The sequence below is a fragment of the Micropterus dolomieu genome, linkage group LG01 (assembly GCF_021292245.1).
Source record: "Micropterus dolomieu isolate WLL.071019.BEF.003 ecotype Adirondacks linkage group LG01, ASM2129224v1, whole genome shotgun sequence".
Taxonomy (NCBI): domain Eukaryota; kingdom Metazoa; phylum Chordata; class Actinopteri; order Centrarchiformes; family Centrarchidae; genus Micropterus; species Micropterus dolomieu.
Window position 1 is genome coordinate 6133845 of NC_060150.1, and position 27914 is coordinate 6161758.

At 40.6% G+C, this 27914-nt stretch overlaps 1 protein-coding gene across 5 annotated transcripts; it reads right to left on the bottom strand.

Moving 5' to 3' along the window:
- abcb11b (ATP-binding cassette, sub-family B (MDR/TAP), member 11b) lies at window positions 1-27691 on the bottom strand. 5 transcript variants are annotated; one of them, XM_046053837.1, is made up of 30 exons: window positions 27607-27683; window positions 27336-27424; window positions 27161-27179; window positions 23421-23469; window positions 21506-21535; window positions 21368-21419; window positions 20941-21248; window positions 20700-20787; window positions 19749-19882; window positions 19490-19661; window positions 18725-18849; window positions 18465-18639; window positions 18263-18376; window positions 18052-18162; window positions 17810-17935; window positions 17143-17346; window positions 16857-17027; window positions 16163-16364; window positions 15949-16018; window positions 15407-15527; window positions 15039-15209; window positions 13861-13965; window positions 13414-13575; window positions 12700-12903; window positions 11727-11968; window positions 5545-5701; window positions 4860-5057; window positions 3125-3331; window positions 1708-1854; window positions 1-1241 (listed from the first exon to the last, which is right to left on the bottom strand). In XM_046053837.1, exons 2-30 carry the CDS (start codon window positions 27351-27353, stop codon window positions 1041-1043), a joined length of 4083 nt encoding a protein of 1360 aa, XP_045909793.1. In that variant the 5' UTR covers window positions 27354-27424; window positions 27607-27683; the 3' UTR covers window positions 1-1040. The 5 variants fall into 5 exon arrangements, with proteins under 5 accessions (XP_045909793.1, XP_045909785.1, XP_045909810.1 ...); XM_046053829.1 differs by lacking the exon at window positions 23421-23469; XM_046053854.1 differs by lacking the exons at window positions 27161-27179; window positions 27336-27424; window positions 27607-27683 and adding an exon at window positions 26296-26405.
- Between the last annotated feature and the right edge of the window lie 223 nt (window positions 27692-27914).

A 27914-nucleotide genomic window follows, 5' to 3' on the forward strand; every position in this document is an offset into this window, starting at 1 on the left:
TTTGATGGTTTCATTTGATTTTATTATTTCCACATAAAACGTAAAAAACTGGACCATCTGTACAGCATTACAGTCACGATCAGATGACAGTGACAACCAAACACACATTCTGGAGCTGGCTGGGAGGAGGAATACAATTGATGAAGCAATTAAACAGAATTATTTAGAAACACAGTCTTATGTAAGACACAATTTAATTTTGAATGGTTTCTGTCTAATAAAAATGGGAAGGAAAAGAAATTTGACATTTGGGGGAAATGTACTTATATGCTTTCTTGCTGAGGATTACATGAGTATGTAACTTAGCTTAAAGACTGGAGGCAGGGGCAAACAGTTGGGCGGGATCCATCCAACTTCTCACTTGGTTGAGAAAGTTGTGGTTTTACTGGAGTCATGTGCTATAGCGTGTTAAATGGTGAGCTTTAAAGGTGCTAGAAGGCAAAATTCTTTCTTCTTTGCACAAAGCCAGGCTAGCTGGTATGTGTATTATTCGTATCCCTCTCGGCAAGGAGAACAGTGACCACCATCTGTGGAGTCTTTGCCATAACTGCGTTGTGTGTGGGCATGAATAATATTAATGATAATCAGGGTGAATCCATCATGGTATGACATTCAACTCCTTCATGTCTGTTGATTTATTTTTGGTCGTCAAACCAGCTTATAGGCACGTTGCCACTAACCAAAGGAAAGTGGTGAATTGTGGGATGCACTTAGCTCTGCATCAAGTGTGGGTTATGTGTACTCTTTTTGGCAACATTTCCCTGCCACCTGGTGCTTAAGAATGCAAGTGTGGGTACAGGAACAGACCCAGTGTCCAAGAGATAAAAAGTTGTATAAACATAACAGAAAGACAATGCTACCTTAAAATACCATAGAAAACCCTTCTCTACATGACAGGATCCCTAACCAGCAGGTGTAAACTTTGTGATTGAAAGTACAGCATACTTCAGTCCCAGCCTCTCTCGGCATATGGCAGTCAACCCTCCTTACAATGGGTTCTCTTGGCTGCCTTGCTAATTGGCTGCCGTTTCCCTGAGCAGTTAGCTGATTGGTGCTCCTGTGGTAACCAGCTTGTAGTAGGCTCCCTTCAGGGCCATGAGCTGGTTGTGCGTTCCTTTCTCAACCAAAAAGCCCCTGGACATGACAGCGATAATGTCAGAGTTCTGAATGGTAGACAGGCGATGGGCGATAACGATGCAGGTCCGGCCCTCTCTGGCTTTGTCCAGGGCCTTTTGCACAGTCTGTCACGGGCATGAAAACACACACATGAGGCACAGATTCATACACAGGCAGAACCAATCAGCAGGTCTCCCACACAGCAGACACACACGTTGTATAATTATAGCAATTTCACAATCATGCATTGATTACTATCATTAGAATGTTCCAGTGCATCAGTGCACCGCAGAGGCCTCTTTGCTCCTCAGCGTGGTTCAGCCTTTTGAGTTGGGCAAGCTTTTGCATAGGCACGCAGACCATATTAATCTCAAGGAGGATCTACTGGAGGGTTGATATGAACTGTGAGCTGCTAGTGATAATAATAGAGATGATGAATGATAATGATGTTAATGATAATAATAATTAACTGCTTGCTCTTCTTGCTCTCTGCGCCCGAAGAATATCAAGCAGCTGCACTGTACTGGGATATATGGAGTGTGTGGACTCAGCAAACGATGGCGGTGCTGTTCAGAGTTCATCGAAGCGTACCTTCTCGCTCTCAGTGTCCAGGGCAGAGGTGGCCTCGTCCAGGAGCAGGATCTTGGGGTCACGTAGGATCGCCCTGGCGATGGCGATGCGCTGCTTCTGACCGCGAGACAACTGAGAACCATGGGCACCGACATTCGTGTCGTATTTCTGAGACAGGAAGCAAGAACATTTATATTAAATGAAGACTCAAATCCCCATTTGGACATTATTTGCTTTGAAGCTAAAAATCATGAGGTCTCTCTCAGCCTCAGACCTCTCTCACTTCCCCAGGGCCCTTTCTTAATGGAACTTTTCATAACTTGCCCTCAGACTTTCTGGCCTTTCACCATCACCTGGGACTGTATGCACAAAACATCCTAAGGCTAAACATAGTTCCTACCAGGCCAAGTCTCTCCTAAAAATAAAGGTCTGTTAGACCTAACTTTTGTCTGAGATAAGTTGAAGGCAGTCTAGAGGACTCCTAAGTACTGTAGACCTAGACCGACAAATCGACCAAGCTGATATATCATCCCAGCATCAGGTGCTTATTCAAAGGCTACGTTCAGACTGCAGGCCAAAGCGACCCATATATGTTTTTTTGACTCAGATCTGATCTTTTTATAACGATGTGAACAGGACAAGTCACAATCTGATCTTTTCCTGTTCGGATTTGGGCCACTTTCATATGTGGTCCACAGTGGACAGAGAGAGAGTCGGAGGGAGAGACTTGTGGGGCTGTTGTGTTGTCCAGTGCCAGGAACCGTGATCAAGCGAACAGAAAGTTGTTTATTATAATTAATAAAATAATTTGAGAGAAATGTGACCCGTGAGAGGACAATGAAATACGGGAGTCTCCCGTGAAAATTGTGAGAGTTAGCAAGTAGGAGCTAACATCTGTGGATCCTTGTACTTCTGTACGACAGTGTGCTGCATGTGACGTCATGATGTTGTTCTGCGCATGCGGGTCATTTTCAGGCCGCGGACAGTACACACTGGAATCTGATGTGGGCCACATTTAAGCAATAATGTGAACTGTCAAACAAAAAAATCAAATCTGGGAACATTGAGCATTAAGGCCTGCAGTCTGAACATAGCCAAAGTTGCTCTCAGCTTTGTGAATAGCTGTTCTTAGCTCTGAAATAGTCTTAGCTAGGAAATTCTTTGCTGGAACAATTAGGAGGGCTCCTTATTACACTTGCTCCTCATTTACACATCAAGCAACGCCTGTGTCCCTCATCAACCTCAGTGCGTGAATATATACCAGCGTTTCTCCCCTCTGCAATTCTCCAAACCATCTATTATGCCCTTGTTCTGTTTATGATCTCTGCCCCTGTTTACCTGTTCCCCTTTCACATTTTGTGAACACAGACAAAGTAAACCCAATTTTAAGTCCACCCCTCACTCACCACAGACATTACACACAATATGTCCACAGTACCTCAGGAAGCGATATGACAAAGTCGTGAAGTTGTGCTTTCTTGGCGGCGGAGATGACCTCATTCATGCCAATTTCCCGTGAGTTGTCCCCGTACTTGATGTTCTCTGCGATGCTGCAGTCAAACAAGATAGGCTCCTGGGACACGATGCCAATCTTGGAGCGCAGGAAGGGTACATTGACACGAGTCGAGTCATGGCCATCAATCAGCTGCAGGAAACGATGGATTTTACCATTAGCAGAAAGCAATAAAATATTCAAAGACAGGAAATACAATCCATTTAATGAGCTATCATAATACCATCTCTATTGTAATTTGTCTTTTAGCTATGCAGAGGCGATACTGTCCTCTTTTAATCTCAGACAGAGAATCAGGAATACAGGTTTGCAGACCACTTCCAACTCAATTAAGGCCATTTGAATCTTGGCAGGAATCCCTTACTGGCACAAAGGCAGACCTCCATCCTGGGTAGAGTGACCCCTCCCTTTTATTTATTTAAATAAAGCACAGTCAGCATAAATGTCTGATTGATAAATGAAATGAAGTCATAGAAGAGTCAGAAATACTTCAATCACCAAGTACATTCAATGTCCAGCAATTAGTCTTTGACTTTGAAAAATTACAGTTTTTAACTTTATACAGTGACACTCGAGGTACAACTGAGCCGCACTGTTTATCCTGACATGACTTGATTTTTTTGGCCTCTTGTGGACAGCAGAAACAACTGCTAAACACAAAACTGACGTATCTTTACCTTTTTATAAAGTTAATATTGCTAACGTGTTAGAAAAGCCATTTGTTTCAGAGTTTTTGTTGTTAAACAGCTCCCTGCTCGGAATGTAAATGATGACACGCTTTTGGGGAGTCCAAAACAATTACTTAAAAGATGCTAAAAGGCTCTGTAGAGGTGAACTGCAGTGTCTGGTGATCATTCTCCTCTGGGTTTATCGTTACCTTTCACATACAAGTACAGTAGTCATGTGTATTCACATAAAAATACTATTTATAGTTGTTTTAAGCAAAAGTTGAAATAACTTGTACTCTGTTTAAAGTAATAGTTAGTTCACACCTTGAAGCAGTACTCCAGATTTTAAGTAATGACTTGTGAGAGACGCACAAGAAAAATGTTCAAAACTGAACAGATTTTCTGACTTTTAGCCCTTTAGTATGAGCGAAGCCGCAAAAAGTCTTGCTGATGACATCAGGGTTAATTTTAGAAAGTATCTTCCAGAACAAACAGAAGACTGCACAACTCTCTTTACAGGCTTCATAGTGCTGAATAAATAAACTAAACTTAATGTGTGAAATCGGTGGAATGCCACTTTAAGTAAAAGTATGCAAGTATTAGTAGAAAACATTACTTAAAGGTCCAATAAAATAAAAGCCCCAAGTTGCTTGTTGTTGTTATTGTATATTATAATATTGGAATAGTTTTTACTAATGCATTCAAATATAAGCCCTAGCTGTACTGTTGGGCAGTTAAATCTATAAAAATAAATTTATCACATGTTTTGAATGTATGTAAAATCTTAATTTGACAGGTAACAAGTAACTATAAGCAAAATGTAGTGGAGTAAAAAGTATAAACTCTGCTGTGAAGTACTGTAGAAGGACAACTCATAATACTCAAGCAAAATACTGAAAATTGTACCATTTACAGGATATCCTGTGAAACTATTCATAATAGACTATACAGCCAATGTACATAGGCAGTATTTTGCTGTGTGTCCTCCTCACCACTCTGCCGTGGTCAGGATCATAAAACCTCTCCAGCAGCTGCACGCTGGTGCTCTTCCCGCAGCCGCTGCTGCCCACAAAGGCCAGCGTCTGGCCGGGCTTCACAGACACATTCAGCCCATTCAGGACCTGGATGTCTGGCCTGGTGGGGTAGGTGAACTTACAGTCAATAAATTCAATGTTCCCTTGGAAGTTATCCTGAAAATTAAGTGGAGTGAGGGAGGGAGAAAAAACAACAAAAAAGCACAAAGGTTAGTGTAGGTTTTTAGTGTGTTAGGCTGCCACCCGATGTGCGAAAAGCCAGGTTAGACTCTCCTATAAACACAGGTAGTTAAGAGTCTCATTTAATTTAATCTTTAACAGTTGTCTTATGAGGGTTTTTAATTCTTCAAAAAGTCTTCTGAAGGCCTCTGCGTACTGGTATTTTCAGGAAATTGCTATTTTCTTTTGGATGTACAATATCTGATAAAAGGACTAACAATTCTTCCTTGTCCTTCCATCTACACATCTTTCTTTCATGACTGATGTAAAATTAATAGGCAAAACAATAAAGGAATAAGAAATCAGATGTTTCATCTGGATTCCCTCCTGAATCTATCATGGCGGCAGCACTCATTTTTTATACACTCTACATGCAATGTGGCTGCATAGCACATAACATATAGCATAACATTTGCCCTCCTACCCATTTCTCTCCCTTTTCGCTGTAGACGCTGATCTGAGGCACACGGTCCAGCAGCTGGAAGAAACGCGCTGCTGAAATCTTGGCTTTGGCGTAGTCTGGGGTGTAAGAGGAAGCTCTGCCGAGGGCTGTGCCACTGGTGACTATGGCAGAGATGACCCTGCCAAAGAAATCAACATGAAGTAATTTATCAGTCAATACCTTTTTACCTCCAGTGGCTCACCACAGGGTTGTGTTCTCCTTCTCCTGGTAAAATGGATTTATTTTTTAATTAAGTTTCTGATACCATTTATGGACTAGCTTTTTTAGCAATTAGCTGTTGAATTTAGAGCCCGACCGATATGGGTTTTTGGGGGCCGATGCTGATATTAAAGTGAAAAAGAGCCGATTTATGAGCCGATATTTAGATTTAGAGAATGATTTGGATAGTAGAGCCCTTTACTGTATAAACTACACTTAGAACAGGCTGATATTGAAAGCTGGTATGTATGTGGGCTATAAAACATTTCTTAAATGGATTATGTTAATAAAATAGATTACCGTCTCAAAAAGTGAACATGTTGCACATCAATAAATATTTGTCGCTGGAATGTGCAACTTTTTCAGCCATCTGTAAACAGAGAGAGAATAAGCATGCTATTTCACTTTACACATAATCTGCCATAATTCCAATGTTGCATATTCACATGTAGTTTATCCCTTTACCAGCACTCTTCTGACCAAAGCTACGAGAAACCATTTCTCATCATCTGTCTAAATCATGCCGTCTATGATACAGTGAGCTGCTGTTGAATGCATCTAATACAACATGGCTCTCTACAAGGAGGACTTGTAACTTTGAGATTTCATTTAACTAAGTTATAACTATAACCAGAGCCGTTACGGCTCGGACAGCGTTTCACACATAGACTGTATATATAAAAAGGTTTCACATCTACAATGTCACAAAAATAGCCTGAGCTACAGGAAGCAGCTCACGTTTATTTACCCAGCATGGGCTAGCTCAAATAGTGGCATCGGCAGCTACCAGTGGCATTTCCGGTGGCAGCTTGAGATGCCACCATAGACTGTGTATGCCACAGATTTTCCCTGAGTTGTCATGGCACCTTTCACCATTTATGTGGTATTTCTGGTAACCCTGAAATGCCACAGATTCACCCAGGCACCTGCCGTTGTTTGTGTTGGATTTCTGGTTGCAATCTAATGTTACGATACCACGGCATCTGCCGCTGTTTGTGTACGTTAGGTCGCCACTGATTTACCGTGAGATGCCATGGCATCTGCCGCTGAATCAATCAATAAATAAACCTGGACCGAGAGAAATATGTTAGCAACAGTAGTTTATTATGCAGTGTATATAATATTGTGCATTTCTTCATGTAAACAGCAAGAGTCACGCTTAATGTACGCATTGTTTGGTGCAATACAGTTGGTTAACCTAGGTAATTATTGTGTGTGCAGAGTTGTTACTGTTAGCACTATATTTTTAATATTAAATTCATATTTAATGTGGTTTTCATAGTAATAGATCTGTTTTGCCTTTCTACCAGCAGGTGGCAGTATTTAAATGAATGTCCGGTTTGTGTCTTTGTGTTTTAAATCCAGGTTACTGATACAGATGTATTTATTATTCTTCATTTCATTTGTTTTTTATTATTAGGATTTATTTGTAATCAGTCACCATCTTCATTCACCCACAGCCCAGCGTTAAACCTGCATGCCCTTCTGTTCTAACTTCTTCAGTTCTGACTTAAGAAGTCCTTTGGATGAGGGACGAAACGTCTTCCAGTATCTTCAGCCAAGTCCAGTTGTCCTTGACTTTAAGCTTTGTTGGGTAACTATGACCTGGATGACTGAGAATCTTCACAGACATCTCTAAAGAGTCTGGTCTCCACCAATCCGCAGTCAGACTGTGTACAAATGGAGGAACTTGAAGACCACTGCTACCCTGCATAGGAAGGTCACGGAGGAACCCAGACTTGCTTCTAAGCAACAAAATACCTCTCTAACATTAGTTAATGTCAATGTTTAGTAAGTCCAACTTCAGGAGAATACTGAACAATGGTGTGCTTGACAGGGCTGCAAGGAGAAAGCCACTCCTTTCCTAAAGAAACATTCGTGCCTATCTGCAGTTTGCTCAAGATTATGTTTGGCAAAAGGAAAACATTCCAGCATAATAACCTTATTCCATCTGTGAAATATTGTGATGGTGGTAGTATCATGATCTGGACTTGTTGTGTTGCATGTGGGCCAGGAGGGCTAGCCATTGTTGATGGAACAATAAATTCTGAATTTTTTGAAAAGTTCAGGACATCTGTCCATGAACTGAATAAGAGAACGTGGGTCATACAGCAAGACAACTACCCTTAGCACACAAGTTGCTCTACCAAAAAAGGGTTAAAGAAGAATAAACGTGACTCTTATAATACTGCCACCTGCTGGTAGAAAGGCAAAACAGATCTATTACTATGAAAACCACATTAAATATGAATTTAATATTAAAAATATATTGCAGTAACAACTCTGCACACACAATAATTACCTAGGTTACTGTATTGCACCAAACAATGCGTACATTAAGCGTGACTCTTGCTGTTTACATGAAGAAATGCACAATATTATATACACTGCATAATAAACTACTGTTGCTAACATATTTCTCTCGGTCCAGGTTTATTTATTGATTGATTCAGCGGCAGATGCCATGGCATCTCACGGTAAATCAGTGGCGACCTAACGTACACAAACAGCGGCAGATGCCGTGGTATCGTAACATTAGATTGCAACCAGAAATCCAACACAAACAACGGCAGGTGCCTGGGTGAATCTGTGGCAATCTGTGGGTGAAAGGTGCCGTGGCACCTCAGGGAAAACCTGTGGCATTTTTAGATTGCCACCGGAAATACCACATAAACGGCGAAAGGTGCCGTGGCATATCAGGAAAAATCTGAGGCATATACGGTCTATGGTGGCATCTCAAGCTGCCACCGGAAATGCCACTGGTAGCTGCCGATGTCACTATTTGAGCTAGCTGTCTCTCTATTCACATGTCCACTCTGGTTTAATAATTTCAGACACACTGACTAACTGCAGACAGGCGGCTCGCAGGTATATTTAGAATAAATAATAACCAGGAACTATAGTTTAACGTTCCTCCACTGATAAACATGGCATTAGCTTTGTGGCTAATTCAGAAACGGACAGCGTTAGCTGCAGTAACGTTCCGTGATTTTAGAAGCGATAACCTAGAGACAAATGTGAACTGCCACACTGTTTGGTTTCTATATTCTGTAGTAAGCTCAGGTAAACTCCAGTCAGCTGATTTTTTTTTCTTCTGTGGTTTTTGTGGTGAGACAGTGTTGTTAACAGGGGAGCTGCAGCTGGTCGCCCTCTGGTGGGCAACCTATGCAACACCCATGACATCAGTGAAGGATCTGACTCTGTTTCTTTTTTAATTGTCATATATCTGCCGTTATAAACGGACGATGCCGATTAAACGCAATTAGCTCATATCGGCCGATAATATCAGCCGGCCGATAAATCGGTCGGGCTCTAGTTAAATTATTGTCATTCTGTAATTACATCTCTATATAGTAGTTTTTATTGGTTTTTACATAAGATTCTACACATGTGAGTGATTGACAGCTAACAATGCAGAATGTAATCCAGCATTTCTGTTTGTAATTTGATCTCATTGATATCAGCCTCACTGTTCAGTCTCCAACAGCTGTATTAACCCTGTGTTAAGTTACTGCTAATGCTAGCCACATTCAAGGCATTCAACTGGTTAAACACATGGTGGCGTCAATACAATACACTTTTGACAGCAGATCAGTTAAATATTTTGTGTGCGAAATTCATTTTATTGTGGTTAGTTTGTATGCAAAACCTCTTGCCTGAAAGACCTTGGTCAGATTGCCAGTTTTTTTTGGCATACAGATTGATTTTAGAAAGTGTGGACTAGGGCTGCAGCTAACGATGATTTTAGTATTCGAAGCTTTGATAGATTATTTCAACGATTCATCGATGCGTCGTTTAAGAAGTATTTTTGCTTGGCGGCGTCAGCCTTCAACTCAACAATCAATCATGATTTCAGTTAAATGCTAAAGTTGCTGTTGTCTGCCATTTTTGAATTACAGTAGTTTTCTAATCTTCTCTCATAGGTGAGACAAGTTGGTACACCAGTTCACCATACCCTGGTCAGCTGTGTAGCTGTCATCATCTGGTTGTACAGTTTAAGTTCAGTTCATAATGTCAATTAATGTAAGAATAATTTCTGTTTAAAAACCACATTTTTATTTGGTAAGTTGAATATAATTAAGAAACATGTAACGCATATTATAGCGGAACAAATATTCTTGTGTGAGAACGCCTGACCGATCCGACTGAGGATGATGGCTATAGCTCTGTTGCTGTTTAGAGATGTGTAGTGATTTTATTAAGTAAGAAGATCAAGCTGGACGGTTCCTTTTTACTCCCCTTAAGTTAATGCGGCCAACGAGGTATGTAGGGTTCTTTGTATAGTTTTACGTTGGGTTTATATTGGTGGATAGGCTAACTACAGCTAATATATTAGCAGAGTTTCACTTGATAATAACGTGATAGCATCATCTGAAGTAAGCTAATTATCTGCAAGCTTAACAGCTTCTAGCCTGCAAAGGGATGGGTTTGTAAGCTATTTTGTGTTTGTGAAAGATTTATTTAATGATTATTCTCTATGAGAATGCTTTGTATTTTATTTGACTCATTTTATGATTTGTGTATTTTATTTTGTCTAGTTCTCACGGCGTGCTTGACGATGTGAATGTCGGAATAATTGCCTGTAACCAAAGAAACGCCTTATGTTCGAGATTTAAACTGTAGGGGAGCTACAAGCTGTCTCTTTGAAAACGTCAATGGCCAAAGGTTGTTTATTGCTGTCAAATCTGGAATATCCACATTGATGTTAGACTTCCAGGTAAAGTTAAATGATGTGAGAATGAAAAGGAAGCTGACATAACCACCTGAAGTAGTTCCCATTAACCTGCATTGATTTTAAGTGTGAAATCTATTGAGTAACATGCACGTGCAGAGGGGGGTGCAATGGGTGCTTGAGTACCTGCCCTTTTGCACTTTGATGCCCAAAGTGCCCTTTTTTCAATGACAAATTTAATTAATTAATTTTTAAATTTGTAAAGGTCCTTTTGTGAAGGCCTGCAGAACACCGGCTGCTTTCTGATAAGGCGCCGTCTTGCTGTTGCCGAGTTTCGTTTTACGGTGGACGGACAGAAACATTACAGAGTTGTTGTTTCTTTAGGTTGAAATAATCCCATACTTTGGACACTTTCTTCTTTGTCCCTCACTATTTTCTCTCTCTTCCTCCATTTAGCAAACAGCACCATCATAATCACGTCGTGTTCACAGCGTAAGCGCGATGTGCGACAGTAATAAATGTCCGTCGTTTCAGCCCTAGTCTGGACAGAAAAAAAACACACAAAATTTTTGCAAATTGGATCCAAGTCACATATAGAGTCTGTTTTAAATGTGATTCCAATGGGATTTCTACAGATGCGTCTTAGTCCAGACGTATTTCAGTGCTTTTTTGCATCACTGACAATGCAACACACAACTACGGTGTCAAATCCAGAGTGACTGAAGTGCATCAGAGCAGAATCCATGCTGCATGCTGTCAAGTCACAGAACTCCTCCGTTGCTGAGTTTTGTCTGGTGCGACGGAGGAGTACGGCACCACAACTTGACAGCTCTATTGTTTGGATGATGCATCTTCATTTCTCATGCTTCTGCGATGGAGAGCCACCTCACCAGCTTACCTCGTTATCGATACCTATATGTCGTTACCACAGCATCCCATACAGATAGGTTGGTCATGTCTGGACACACAAATCTGATTTGATCACTTGCAAATAACAGGAACGTCTGTCTTAAAGATTTGATTTGAGGAACAAATCTGATTTGCCTGCAGTCTGAACAAAGACATATAGCCCCTTGCGGGCCACACAAAGTTTTTGACTCAAAGTTTAATTGAATACATTTAAAGGTGATTTTCAGCCAGGAGCGCTGGGCAAAAAAAATCACTAAAACAAGACTGATTGAAAGCAGTGTATCGTGGAATGACTTGCGGACTTAAAAAGCAGTAATGACAGGGAAACGCACAGGTATTAGTTGTGACAGCTTTCTCCTCTTACCTGAACACCAAGCTGAAATGGAGCCCCTCATGTCGCACCAAGTAACCTCCAAACCTATAGGAGGCGGAGTTAGTCAAGAAGACGACGCACTGGGCGAAACCATAGCAGGCCCCGTACACATTTGCTTTCTTCAGGGCCGCTTGGTACGGAGCATCTAGCTGAGCCTCGAACACTTCCACAAAAATCCTCTCTTTCCCCAGGCCTGCGATGGTGCGGATGTTGTTTAGTGCCTCGCCAGAAATCTGCAGAATAAAGACTCTAGTTAAAATTCTGAGATCAGATTTAATGGCACAGTAAGAAACTGTGGGGAAAAAAGGCCGATAGTTGAATAGAAGCTGTTCCTAATTCTTATGTGTTTTAATGTGTGAAGGAGAATACGATATGGATAAAGCCTTTGCTCTGTTCTTATCTATATCCTATTTTATGCTGCTGCAGTAAGCCAATTTCCCCCCACAGGGATCATTAAACTTTCATCTAATCCACTTTATTTGGATGGGTGGCGTTTACTGTATCAGGATAATTAAGATAGCGTAAAGGAAGTTCACAGTAAATTGACTTTTTGAATTCTTTGATTGTGAACTTTCTGGCTCTCACTGTATTGGCATGAGGTTTTATCCACTGTGTCTTTCAGTACTATGACTGCATTTTAAGCATGGGTGGCCCCAGTAGGAATTGAGCCTGACAGTGTACTCTCCATTCCTAACTTGTCAAATTACAGGAGCACCTAATAAAATGCTTATAATACCAAGATCTGAGTTCAGCTGCGGGCTGTAGAGCTTTCCTTCAGTGATGAGGAAAAGCTAAAATAGACACTGCCATTAAGTTCTCTCTTATATGCTGTCGGTAGATAAGTCAGCTGAAGTCATCCTCTAAATTTAGCAGGATTATTAAGACTGAAGGCTGATCAATAACACAAGAGACAGGTAAATATAGATTTTGTGATAGTTGTACAGTATAAACAACAATATCTGACCCGTCCGGCAGCCTCCATGGCCTGCTTGTCCTGTTTTGCAAAGCCTGTTAGCATCTTAGCCTGGAAGCCACCTGACAGAGCGATGAACGGCAGGAAGCACAGGATGAGCAGCGTGAGCTTCCAGCTGAAGCAGAAGGACATGATGATGGCCACGCCGATGTTGGTCAGAGAGTTGACGATCATGCCGATCTGCGAGCCGGTGGCCTTAGGAGATGACAAGTGGAGAAGAAGGGTCCCGTTATTTGATTCAAGATGTCACACAATGTGTTGTCTCTCGTCTTGGATTAAACTCGACCATCCAAGCAGGATTTGATTTGTCAGGATACCAAGCAAAATAAATTAAGTCACCTTTTCAAATACTTCTCATGGTTTATTCTCTAGGTAGGTAGGGTTCATCTCAATACATATTAAGGCCAGAAATTTCATCCAATTACAGTTGCCCTACGAAGGCAAACTGCAGCAACAACATATATGGACCTGAATCTGATATTTGGATATCGGTTTGATCGGTTAAAATACCCTTCCAAAACTAACAAAAATATCTGATATCTGAAAACTCACAGTGCCTCTTATTAGGCAGTGTAGTAAGTGACCCTGCAGGCTGTGAGCGCTGCCTATTATAAAATAATAAAGAATAATTTAAAATTTAAGACATTTGATTTCAAAAAAGTAATAGGCCATTAATTTTCTTTTTACACTGAGGCAGGAACTCACTCCTTGAACTTGTGAGGCATCAGTCGCCAGACGTGTGGTCAGAGCTCCGGGGCTGTTTCTGTGATCATCAAACCAGCCAATCTCTTGGCCCAGTATGGCCTGAAAGCCAAGTCGCCGTAACCTGCGTGTCAGCAACTCCCCAGACTTGGAGAAGGCATAACCCTGGAGACACACACAAGTATTTCTAAATCCAAAATACCATCGCAATGATCTTCAGTATAGTGTAATATATTGGTAATCTGATAAAATCGTGTCTTCCCTCTCCATCGGAGGAACAAAACTCACAGATCAATTACAGAACAGGATGTAGGAAACTAATTTTTATCCAAAGAAAATGTGAATTTTCCAAAATAAAGGAGATCTCTTGTGACTTTTCCCCAGCCTTGAACAGAAACAGGGCAGTAGCACTAAAGCAATCAGTCTTGCTAAAACAGACTGCTACTCTACCTGCAGCATCTGGGTGAAGAAAGAGGCCACGCCGACCATGACAAAGAACAGGCAGATATTATCAATCTCTGTTCTCTGAGCCACAGGATCTGTTATTGAGAATGTCTACACAAACACACAGACATACATACAAAAACATGTTAACATAGACCATAATGCAAATGTATACACAGCATATATTTACACACAGCAGGATGCAGTGTCTGAATATCAAAATATGTATGATAATAATTATCAAACATATATACATAGATGTATAATTCACTTCTTTCATAGGACTACTGGTACTGATAAAGAATAGAAGTTTTTTTAGAGTTGGTAAGATAAAACAGTATATCTGAGATTTATGTAAATATCATCTTCTTATTTTTCTTAATTTGTGTTTGTAAGAAAATTATACATACATTATACATACTATAAAAACGGGTTCGGTTTAAAAAAGCATTTAAAACAGAGACATTTCAGACCAAAGTCAGTTCATTTCAAAGGAATCACTGTAATCGTGGGTCAAAATAAATCCACGCAGTTCAATGTTGGTGAACCTCAAACCACAAACTCACACTATAGACCAACACAAAACCCTTTTGACACAACTGTAGATGAATTGAGAGCCAAAGAGTCCAAAATGCAGGAAGCTATCGTAGCTTATTAGCTATGTTGCACCGCTGACTTTTATTTAACCCCATCTGCTGGAGAATAGACTGCCCAACAAAACAAATCCTTAAGACAGTTATGAGACAGACGTCAATCATAGAAATACTTCTTTTGATTAAACTGTGTGAACTCATAGTCTGAACCATCCGAGCTAACAAGCTTGCTAGCCAGAAGTTAGTTAGCTAAGTAGCTAAGAGAGTTATAGTGGTTGACCAGAACAAGCTTGTTCGCATCAGCTTGTTTTGGTCCACAATGTCCGCAGCAATAGGAATAACATGAACAACTCCAATTATCTGACTTCGGTGTCTTGTCACACATTATTCTAAGGGGGTTACCACCCCAGCTTGTCACCTTTTCGCAAGGCGCATGGTCGAACTTCACTGTGCCACTTTTTGGTGTACCTGGGCCTTACCTGTTATTTTGTAGTGTCCCCAGGTCAGAACAACATAGTGGCTTTGAGATTTTTGAAATTAGTCTGATTTGTGTTTCTATTTCAGACCATCTGATTTCAACTTGAACCTCACCGCCAAGATTTGACTGAACAGTAGAGAGTAGACAGGGTTGACCCCTCCATTTATGGCAGCCCCAAAGGATCCAAAAAGCATATAAGGCCACTCAGGTATGTTGTACTTCAGGATCCTGGCAACTGGAGCTGGCTCCACAAGTTCGTCGTCGTCCTCCTCTGGGACGGCATTCTGAGCATTCACACAGAAATCAGCAGACATATACAGTAAAAGCTATTAACTGGGCTTACTATCTGAGGATTGATGAAGATAAAACAAATACATTTCCAGGACAATTTCAAACAAGTGGTTTTACTCTCCAACGTTATGTAATCATTGTTGACCTGCTTCAACCACCTACACATAATGTTGGATGCGCGCACACACACCTGGAATTTGTCTGCCTGTGACACAGCGTAGGCTCTGGGGCCAAGCTCTCCAACGATAGGAACAGAAGACTCTGGGATCAGATTGGACAGCTGAGATCGGGACCGCTGGCGGATTGAGGCTCTGCAAAAATAAAAAATGGTTTCTGAACTGCTGTATATGCATGACTTCATGCAGATTAATATTCTAAGGACACAGGAATATATTGTGGCTGTTCGACTGTGTTGTTCTTCTTGCACTCATTACAGGGTGCTTGTAATGGTGGTGATAGAGGACCTCAAGCCTCCTCTGCTGTTGTACCATTTGTAAGTGGCTCTGGGTGATAGTGTCAGCTAAATGCACCAAATGTCGAAGTAAATGTAAGAGGGTAATTAAGTAAATGAAGGTACCAGTTTCAGCCATGACACAACTCAATTTCAGCCACTAAATTACTACTGTAATAATCCTATTTAGATGCATAGTCAGGACTGGATATTATACACAAGTGAGCAAATGAGCAAGTGATGAAGGGTGGAGGGTGATTGGGAATGTGTTTGTGTAATACCTCAAACTGGCGCGGTAGCTGCCTGCCCTGGATAGACTCAGCCTGTCTGATTCTTCTTCCTTGTCGGCCACTAATGCAAGACATCCAATAAAGGGGGGTGATCACAATCAGTAGACCCTTATAGTTTCTATATGTGGATTAATATATTTCTGAGAACAAGGTGGAGTAAAAAACTTGAGATCGTGAAAACATTATCCCCCAAAGTGAGGCCTACTTTGTCGAGCCTTCTCATTCAGAGCCTTGTCTCCTTGGCTCTGTAGGGTGACGAGAGTGAAGTAGACTCCTTTCCTCTCTAGCAGTTCATCGTGTTTGCCCCTCTCCACAGCTCTGCCGTGCTCAAAGCCAACAATCACATCAGCGTTCTTTATGGTGGACAGCCGGTGAGCGATAGAGATGGTGGTGCGACCCATGCGTACCTTTGACAAATCAAACTTAGGCTGGTGCGCATCCTGATTTTTGATTTGGGTTCATCTGATTTTGAATAAACAACACAATTGAGATCTAACTCATCTGTTTACACCCTAAAACAAATTAAGTTTGATCTCAACATTTAGCACTCTTTTCGGGTTTTAGGCTTTTTTCTTATTTTACAGTCTTTCCCTTAGCCACTGGTCCTGTTTTAAATGTTTCTCATCCAATTATACGAAATCAAAATGATAATGTATCAAAAGAAAAAAGAGAACGTGACGGCTTATAGACTTGCTGGTGTGATCAGCACATCTGTATCTGTGCTTAGTCATCTTCTCGTTTAAAAAAAAAAAAAGAAGTAAAATGTGTCCTACTTGTGCTGAAGAAAGCTTAGCAGGATTTTCACTGTCTTGCCACGGGCTACACAATGAAACCATAAATGATCAAAACCTGACATAAAAAACAGAAGCTAAATCAGCACATAGACCAGTCAGACTTACTTTATCCAAAGCTTCTTGAACTACAGCCTCGCTCTCATTGTCAAGAGCAGAGGTTGCCATGTCCAGCAGCAGGATACGAGGATTCCTGACCAGCGCTCGAGCAATGGCAATACGCTGCTTCTGACCGCCACTCATCTGACCTCCACCCTCCCCCACCAATGTGTCGAATTTCTGCCAGATTTTAAATGACATCGTAAGTTATCAGGAGTGTTGGTTGTTAAAACGACTCGGAATCTGTGCGTCTACTTTTTTGGCACATGAGCACTTATCAGTCCCGAAACATCACCTGTGGCAGATCCATGATGAAATTGTAGGCGTTGGCCTCCTTTGCTGCAGTGATGATTTCTTCCATGGAGACACCGGGTCTACCATAGCGTATATTCTCAGCAACGGTGGTGGCAAACAGCACAGGCTCCTGCTCTACAATGCCAATCAGCGAACGCAGCCATTGGATGTTCAGCCCTCTGATGTCATGACCATCCAGGGTCACCTGAAATGAAGGGCACAGAGAGCAGCGGGTTTTGGTAAAATTGATGGATGATACTATTAAAGTGCTTTGCTGCTATAATGTGGTTTTTTTGCAACAATGCTAGTTTCAAATAGTAAGGTCGTTAGTCTTGTGCATAACCTTCATTGTGCTATAAGAAGCTATTTCCTTCTCTAGAAGCTGAAATGAATAAGAAAGTAAGGTGTGCAAAGACCTCTAATTCCAGTAAAAGTGAAAAATGAGGCTGTGAGGACCCATTGGCTGAATAATGAAACAGATTATCATGTTCTTCTATTACCCTCGGGGATGGTTATTTTTGAAACGAACAGAATAAAGCTTAAAAGGAAGGAGGCGGCAGCTACAGTGAGTCGAAGGAATCTTCAATCTCAGGAAAAGGGACCACTAATAAAAGAATCACAGTACATTATGTGAGGGTTGCATGTTCATTTTGACTTGACAAACCTACCATGCCCTCTTTAGGGTCATAGAAGCGCTGGATGAGCTGAATAGCAGTACTCTTCCCAGCTCCACTTGGACCAACAAAGGCTGTGGTCTCCCCGGACTTCACTGCAACACTGAGCTGGTCCAGGATCTGAGTAGAGACACCGTGGCAAAGGTGACACTGAAACTTTTGTATAATAATATAATACTAATACTAATATAATAATAATATACTGTATAATATTGAATGTAGAATCCTGCAAGTACCTTGACTTCAGGTCTGGAGGGGTAGTAGAAGGTGACATTGTGAAACTCAATATCTCCTTTGACCCTGTCGAGCTTATATCCAGCCTCAGATAAACAGTCAATCTCTGGCTCCTGACGGTGACACATTTAAGCAATGAGACTTATTTCCTGTGAAAATGCAGTACAATGTAAAGATCAAAATCTTCCAAATTATAACATCAAGCATTCTCACTCTGTCAATAGTCTCAAAGATGAGGGTAGCAGCTCCACGGCCTGCAGCAAATGCCTCCAGACATGGGGAGGCCTGCCCCAAATTCATGGCTCCTACCAAGACACCAAAGAATACCTGGAATGAAGAGATCAGTACATTATAGATGCAAAAAAAACACATACATGATCATGTTCATGTTTTGTCTATATGGTAAATGCGATACCTGCAGTAGTGTTCCTGGTGTGTACTCCTCTGTGTCCAACACTAGACTAGAGCCATACCAGAAAGCCAATGCATAGCACAGAAAGATGACCATCCACATAAATCCAGTGAAAAACCCCATAACAAGACCCTTCCTGATGCCCCAGCGCTGCGCTGAGATTAAGTTATTGTCGTACCTGTAGAGGAGGAGAGGAGCTCACATAGGCTGCGTTTATATTAGGGGGAAAAGTCAATCTACAAGTTTAATCTGGCAGATTTTACCTTTTCACCTCTTTTTTCTCACCACCAAAAGCAGCCACAGTCCTAATGGAGGAGAGGACCTCGTCAGCTACAGCTCCAGCTTTGGCGTAAGCCTGCAGCTCCATTCCTGTTAGCTTAGCAACAAACTAGAGGACACAGTGATGCAAAGTTGATAGAGACGAGGCAACAAGTAAAGACAAGTCAAGTAACGAGAAGCTGAGTTAAGAGTCATGTCAAAGAGGTCAGAAGTCCAAAGTCAACAAGTCAGGTCAAGAGAAGTCAGGACATCAAGTCAGGTCAAGAGAAGTCAGGACATCAAGTCAGGTCAAGAGAAGTCAGGACAACAAGTCAGGTCAAGAGAAGTCAGGACATCAAGTCAGGTCAAGAGAAATCAGGACAACAAGTCAGGTCAAAAGAAGTCAGGACATCAAGTCAGGTCAAAAGAAGTCAGGACATCAAGTCAGGTCAAGAGAAGTCAGGACATCAAGTCAGGTCAAGAGAAGTCAGGACATCAAGTCAGGTCAAGAGAAGTCAGGACATCAAGTCAGGTCAAAAGAAGTCAGGACATCAAGTCAGGTCAAGAGAAGTCAGGACATCAAGTCAGGTCAAGAGAAGTCAGGACATCAAGTCAGGTCAAGAGAAGTCGAATTAAGAGAAGCCAAGTAAAGAGGTCAGGTCAAAAAATCAAGTCAAGAAAAGTCGAATTGAAATAAGTCAGGGAAAGTTAAGTCATCGTATCAGATCAAGAGAAGTCAAATCAACAAGTCAAGAGAAGCCAAGTCTCACCAGAGCCATAAGACCAGCTCCAATCCCAATCAGTGGACTTGCTGAGACAATGACAAGTGTTAACTTCCATCCTTTGATAAAGCCAATGCAGAAACCACCCACAAAGGTGGTGAAGCGCTGCAAAAAAATGGCAACTTGATCCGCAATGGCATCATTGATCTTGTTGATATCACTGTAATACAGAAATAACTACTGTAACACACACAATACTCCACAATAGTCCATGAGACAGAAATCAAGTCATCATTGTCCCACTCACTCTGACATGCGAGTATTAAGCTCCCCTATAGAGGTGCAGTCGAACCAGCCGATCTCCATCCTCATCACTTTGCTGAAGTACAATTTCCTGATGAGCAGAATCTGTCTTGCAGCTGCCGTCACCCACAGGGAAATCTGTCGTAAAAGAGACGTTATGCTCTCGACTCTTCTCAACTATAAAAGCAAGCAGGGCAGCAGGAAGACCTCTGAAGAGAAGTTTCACATGTCAAATGTTTATAGAGTGTTTGACATGATGAAGTTTGGCTTATTTGACAACTTACTCACTCAGAAAACAATTGAATATTTTCTTCTGTGGCTCTAAATAGCCCTTGTGTGATAGTGATAGCACCAGGTTTCTGGTTTGGTTGGAGTCTTTTTCAAACCATGTGGCTTTTAAAAAATGTGCGCATTTGTGAGGAGTGGTGGGTCTAATCAGGAAACGCTGCTGAGTTGCATTATGGGAAATGTAGGATCCAGTTTTGGAGATTGACACAAACTTGGGACTAAAAGTCAGGATATCTCTGCCTCTCATGCTTTTGATCATTCTTTTTTTAATCTCTCTTGCAAGCCTCCAAACTTAATGAACACGTATTATTAAATCTCTAAACCATTTAGATTTAACTGATTCATGGTAGGTTTGAAATGGGCCTATAGTTCATCATCAGTGAGGTGGCTAGATTGTTAAGAAAGACAGAATAATAGTAGTAGTATAATAACAGTTTTTAGGGGCTGTGTGAGAAATACCCTGAGAGAAGGGAAGAGTAGACTATTTGCAGAAGATCTGATGTCATGCAACATTTGTTTTAAAGCTGGTAATCAAAAGATAAAGGCAGCAGGAGGGGGGTTTCAAATGCAGCACAATTTCCTCCATGATTTCATTGTTGAAAGGATCAAATTGTGTCTAATTACATAGTCTCTTTGTATGAAAAAACAATGACAGTTTAAGACCAACCTGAAAGTATCCCAGGATGAATACTGCTGCTCCAATTCCAACATAATAGTAGGCAAAATTGGTCATTTCATATTCAATGTCAAGAAGCCTGAAAGACAGCACAAATACAGTAAATACATCATGAAGACTACAAAACCACATAGGCGCTTTAACACAGATCTAAAACTTTTAATATCACATCTTATATATATTTTTGATGTTGGAAAAAGACCACCTCATGCATTTCTCACAATCCACTTACCCACACGACCTGCCCTTCAGCGGTGTGAGCATCTCCCATGTTGAATTGTTCATGAAGCTCCAGTCTGACTGGTTCAGCTTTGTGATCAGGCTGTTCCCTGCAGTGTAGTTCCTCTTCCACTGGATAGTGTTGTTCACACACTCCTTCCTGTCGTCCCTTAGCTCGTTGAGCTCGATGTCATACTCGACGAAGGTGTCGGTGAGCAAGCCAAACACCAGCAGCACGAGGGGCTGGGCCGAGCCGTGCAGCACTGCACACACGCTACCCATCACCATCATCAGCAAGTCGTTGCATGTGGAAAAACGGAACTGGAAAGGCATGTAAGCACAAAACACACACTTGCATTGTGTGGACAAATCTCAAGAAGACATGAGGGCAGAGGGCAAGTGTTACACAGTGAAGAATGGAAACTGGAAACGTGTTTTACCAGCTGAAAGAAGCCAACCCTTATCGCTGGTTGCTCTTCCTTTCCTGGACCTCTGTTTGGAATAGAAGGCCAGTCAGTTTTATTATGAGGTGAATGTGACAAAATATCCACAGTCTGATTTTGCTCTCTTCTACTCACTTCTCATTGTCCTTGGAAGTTGTCATGGTCCTGCATGGAAGGAAACAGAACACACTGTGAACTGCTCACAATTCCTCTGGGTAACACTTTATAGTAAGATACAAAAGACATGCGTAAGAAATGCATGAATGAATGCGAGATGTATCATGAATTCCTGCTGCTCAGGATTAATCACTATGAATATGTGTCATAATGCTTAATGTATCATTAAAGGGGTGTTGTTACTTAAAAAATACATTATATACTTTTAACTACATTGATGCTTGGGAGCTCAACACACTGCAACTTAGAAAACACATGCAAGTAGACCAAACAGAAGCAGATGAAGAAAACATCCTAAACAATTTGACGCCACATGCGCAGCATTTTCAATAAAGAAAACACTGCACGCTCCAAATATAAAAAAACAAAACACAACCAAATACAGAGTTGAGCTCTCAGGACTACCATAAATAATTAAGCATTAATTTGTCAGATTAATTTATAGGGACTTGATCCAACCCATACATTAGTAAGGCATTACTTAAGCTTATGTTTTGTAGCCTTATTATAAAGGGTACTCTAATGTAGCAGTGCTGCTGAAGACTGCATAGAACTGGAAATTTGTCTTTTGTCTCACTTAAGACATAGCAAACACATTTAAATAGGTCTGCCTGCATACACACCTATATGTAGTAGGGAAGAGCGGGGTGAGTTGAGCCACGTTTTACTTGAGGCATCTTTAAAGTGAGAACATGGCAGTAATGTCTTTGACTAAAACATGTAAATATATTTCAGGCCCATCTCTGGGAATAATCACATTGGATCTAATATAAACAGTTTTCAAATATGACTTTCCAAAAACCAAGTGGTCTCTTGGCCCCCAGTGAGGGGTAAGTTGAGCGACATGGGAGCCAGAGACATCACTTACCATAGTTCCAACTCAAATACCAATTCAAAACATTTCATTGCACTTAGATAGTGTTGCAGCTACATTTCTGATACGTCTCCTACTTGTTTCATATAATGTATCACTTCAACGTCATCCTGTTGACCTTCATGTCCACGAGACAAATGTGCTTTCCATTCTGTCATTCTCCCACTACTCTGTCCAAATCTGCAAGAGGAGTTGAAGCCCTGTCTTTCTCTGTCTCGCTCTTAGAGAAGCATGGCATGATGGTTTCTGGTCTAAAATTCATGTCATATCACTTCTGTGATAAAATGTAAGAATGCAATGTAGAATTACAGTAAAATCGCTTTCCACAGGTTGTTTGGTTCAAATTACCCCATCTAGCAGTTTAGCCTCATATTGTTCACTGATTCTTGAGATAAGGGACCAAACAAGTTTTAGGTCTACTTTTTTTTTTTTTTAATACTACATTAATTTGAAATTTAAATATTTATTTCAGCTAACAAACCATGAAAAACTTTTTCCTGAAAATTGAAATTTATTCACTTCATAACTTAATTTGTGTCAACTCCATCAGACACACCAAAAATCATGTTATTTTAATTTGATTATTTCAATAAGGGTGTAAAGTCCTAAAGTATATAATAATGGGTTTTGGTAACATGGTTGAGTAATAAAATGCATTATTTATATTTCAGATTTCACAATATTTTGAAAAATCAGATTTTGAAATTCCTTAATTTTGTACATTCCTTTTTAATATTGGGCATATTTAATCAATGTTCTTAGGCAAAGAAGACATGCTTGCATGTAGTTCAGCTGGAATTTTAATATATATACACAATAAATTGAACAATTTATTTGTAAATTTCTTTGTAAAAGAAAAAACCTTCCTGTAACAGTGTTGACAATTACTGACGGTGTTGACAAACAATTGATGGAGATAGTGTTTAACTAATAACTGGTTGTGATAACAACAGATTGATTAATGATATTTCATTGTAACTATGTAATTAAAACTCTAACTGTGTCCAGAATCCTTCCAGTGGTCTTCCTTCCTCCTTCCAATTGCTCACTGTAAAATCAAAGAAAACTGTCAGAGACTAATAATACATCAATGTCTCAGTAAAGTTTCTAGTTTAAAATCTTCTTTGCAGAAACTTGGAAGGTAATTTCCCTTTCATTTTTCCCTGGTTGTCAGTTCAAATCCCACCTGGGAACATCACCACTAGTGTGCCCTCAAGGAAGGCACTTAACCATAAATTACTCTGGGGTTTTCACATCTCTTTCCCTGTTTCATAGAAGTGTCAGCAATTTGAATAAATGTCAGTAATTGCAGATAAACCTACATATTTGATTAGGAGTCAAAGATCAGTAATACATAGGAATAGGATAGGTTTAGATCTAGAACTTGCAAGGTAGGTTATTCTGCAGTGTAATAAATCAACTATGTTTTTCCACATGGCTTCCGACAGATAAGTACTAGGATTCACTTGAATTTCTCTCAAAAGGTAAGTTGAATAGGTAAGTATTTTGTCTACTTTGGAATACATACTTTCTGAACAGGTAAGTGTTGCAGGCACATTAAGTATACTAATATTTGTCTGACATGCATGACTTAGGCATGGGGAAACAGGCGTCGGGCATGCTTGCGCTCTCTGAAGTCCATTACATCATGGGCTATGCTGTACAGCTCTCTTGTACGGCTTGATTGGAGCGGCGATGCCTACCCGATTAGTTTAAGGAGAATGTCTATGACTGGACAGAAACAGACATCCCTCCTCCCGTGTTTTGGGTGAGCATTTGCTGTTGGACCGTGAGGGTGCAGAAACTCCACTTTCACATCTTGGTGATCAGTGTCTACATCAATGGCCTTTTCCAGCCACCGGTGGTCGTCATAACATACCTTACCACTGCTAATCAGTCTCCATCCTCAATGCTATCAACAGTTATTTTTTGACTATAGTGCCCTCAGGACCTTTCAGCGGATCCTCTTCCATTTCCTCTCCCATAAACTAGTCTATTTGCTCCCTCTCCTCCTCCATCTCCTCCATCAACGTAGCCAAAGGACCTTTCTTCCTTGCACATACATCATTTTGCTTTCATTGTGCCTCTGTGCAGCTATGTAATCAAAAAGTAGCTGGGGTAAAGTATTGGCAATTCAATGGCTCACTGCAAAACGTTGATAGCTGCGTGTGGTGGACACTATTTAGATGTGGGATGACCTGGTATATTTTTCTTGTTGCTGGAACCTGTTTGAGTTGTTGCTTGAGAAGTGTGTCATAGTTTTCCATGTCTTCTTCTCCAGTTGGATCAAGCTGAAGACCATGCAGACGGAGATTCAAAGAACTGCCTTTTCACCCTTGGTGTAATACATTCTAGTATGAAGATTCAACTGTGTCAAATTCTGGCCGAAATGGAAGGCATGAACTTCAGAGGCATACCTACACTTCCACGATTGTGAAACATCAACATGTATGATCACTGTGTTCTCACTGCAGGTCTCAATTGAATTTCTGTGTTTCTTGATTATGAACCAAGCACACATGTGTTGTGGTCTCACTTCTAAGTTTCTCCTCGTATAGATGGAGCAGACTCCCGCTGTGCAACGAAAGTTTCACGCTGAAGTAGATCACACTAGGTGTTTCTTCTTGAACTCGCTCCCACTGCCTCCATTCAACAATGATTTCACCTTGCTCTGGGGACAGAACTGTGTGTTTGTTTGAGCACCTTAAACAGGTGTGAAGAAGACAGGTTTCACTTGCTGGAGAGCAACAAACTAATTGAGAGTTGTCCTCTAGTTTGTCCGACTTCAAACTGGTTGAACACCTGATGACTTTAGAACCTGAAGCATTAAGCGTGCATTTTCATGATACTTCCTGTCAGATGCCTTTGGTGCTGTAACATAGAAGGGCCGCAGACCACAGAAGGAAGAGTAGCTGAGCTTTGCTGTTGAGAAACTCACTGTGGAGTCAGACAGAATCATTCACTGGCGCTTAAGCTTGTTCCTTGTGATGGTGTCATTTTTATCTGTTGTTATGCGAGAAGAGTACACGAAGAACTCCTGAACAGTCTGTCTGATACCCTGATACTTTGTTTCTTCTCACTGACTAACTCGTAAGTCAAAGCAAACTGGCGGATCTTATGAAGAAGATGACAGTTTTTCAGAGTCTTGCCAGATAATGTCAGTTTGTGACCAGCTGGTTTGTCAGTTTCCCGTCTCTGTGACAAAGGAGTTCGTTTGTTCATGTTAATTCTCGGCAGAGAACATTGTGGAACATAAGAGCTCTCTTGATGTTAGGATTCCTAAACTGGCTTCCTGAAATCATCCTCTCCGTTTCTGTCTGTGGAGAGTCTATTTGCGTTTTATCACTTCTTTCTTGTTTGGGATTGGATTTGTAAATTATTAGAGCCTTCTTTTTGCAGTCAGTTTCACTGTTTCATTATCATCTTAATTTTCTATTTCAAAACTTTCCTTTGAATGCCCTTTTCTAGTTTTTCCTCTCACTTGCATGATTACATCTGCTCGTAGATGGCTCTTCAGTAGTCTGGTCTGGTGGACTTTCTGGGGGGAGGGGGGGGTCTGCTTGCTGCACTGCCACGCCCTGCCCTTTCTAGACCTTTTCTGAGCACCCTTCCAATACCTTCTCTGATGTCTCTCCACAATCTCCTATTTGTCTCACTTTTTCAATCCTCTTCTTCCACCTTTGTCTTTCATTCCTCACTTCTGCTGTCTGTGCCACTGTTTGCTTTCTCTCTTCTCTTTCTTTGATACTCCCTGTTTCTCTTTCTCTGCTCTTCCACTGACAGTTTCTGTCTAGCCATGCTTGCCAACAAAACAGATCAACGTTTTACATATGAGTTTGTCTTTAGTGTCAGTATCATAAAATTGAAAACTTACCAGACCAATTGTCCTACAGCTGCATCCAACTAGAGCAGGAAGTGGAAAAGGTGTCCTCAGGGTTATAGTTGCCCATGACATTTCCTGATTTTTTTGAAGGATGATAAAAAATCTGACGGAGTTGACGAAAAGTGAGGACGCAACTTTGATGGCCAGTTTTTTATGGAAAACATACTTTTTGTTTTGTGTGATATCTTATATAACCGTTAATTTCATTTGATACATGTTTATGCATTTGTAGCATTTTGTAGCAACACTTTTTTTGGCAGTTTTGACAACTTGCTGAGGACAGGTTACCTTACATGTACTTTCCAAGTACAGAGCCTGCTTTTTAACAAATTTCAGTTAAATTATTTTTAATAAATGAAATTAATTGAATGAGTGTACACGTGTCCTTTAAATTTAACTTTTGATGTATTTTTATTATTATTAATTTCTTGATTTTTAACACAAATTAGACTTTGATGTAGGACATGTTTTTTTTTCAAACTTGTCTGTAATTGTTCAGACACAAGAATCATGACCCCTTAAACATCAACAACAAGTAACTTTGAACAAGCAAAAAAACAGTTGTAATGTATGACTCTTCAAAAATGTGTGGTCGCATGAACAATTCTGTCTATGGTTACAGAGAAACGAGGGCTGGCTCAACTTCACCACAGGCTCAAATCACCCCACTCACCCCTACGTACACACAAGTATACATGGCCAAGGTCATTGACCTCTCTCTTTTGAGGAAACACTCATTTTCTACAAATATATTTCTTGAAAAGCCTTTCATTTATAGATCTTAAAACAACATCCAAGATTGTCTTCCAAAAACAAATTGTGAAACATAATATACTCCAAAGAACACTATACTTACATGTAGGAGCCAGCTGGTTCTGCAACCCAAACATAGAATAGGTATTTAACTAAATTTACATCTCAAGCTGAAACTCATAATCATAATTTTTTATTCAAATAAAATACACATCCATATTATTTGATTATATGTGGAGAATTATTATTTAATAAATCTTTACTTAATAGTGCATTACCTTCATCTGAAAACTCATAGCTGTGGTTTTCCTGTCCCAGTTTTTTAATGCTTTGCAATTTCACTGATCCAGCTGGCATGTTGACTCATCTAGCAAAAGAAAGCGCATTCAGATGTGTAAAACCAGAATAATTAATTTATGACGGTCATGTCAAAATTTAAATCCCTTAGAGTATATTTTGTTTTTAGCAGTGATTCGCTTTTGAGGAAAAATCTAAAAAAGCTTTTGAGTCATGAGATATTATGAGTATGCTTAAAAATGAGAAACTTACCTGCTCGTTTCCTTTTTAAGAGAAAACTATCTTTCTTATTCTTGATTGAAACGAATCATGGGTTCAAGTCAAAGTAAACCAGAATCAACAGCAGCACTCCAGTCCAGTATCAGACGTTACGTTCCCCAGTGAGTTGTAGTTGTGGCAGATTGTCACTTGCATATAGCACGACACACTGTGTACCTTGGCAGAGCTTCACATGCTCTTATTGAACAGAACTAGGGTAGGGTGGAACTTGGGGTCAGAGTATTTTGTTTGAGGTAAGTGTCCTGTCGGTTTATGCTGCCGAAAAGGCCAGTAACCTCGCC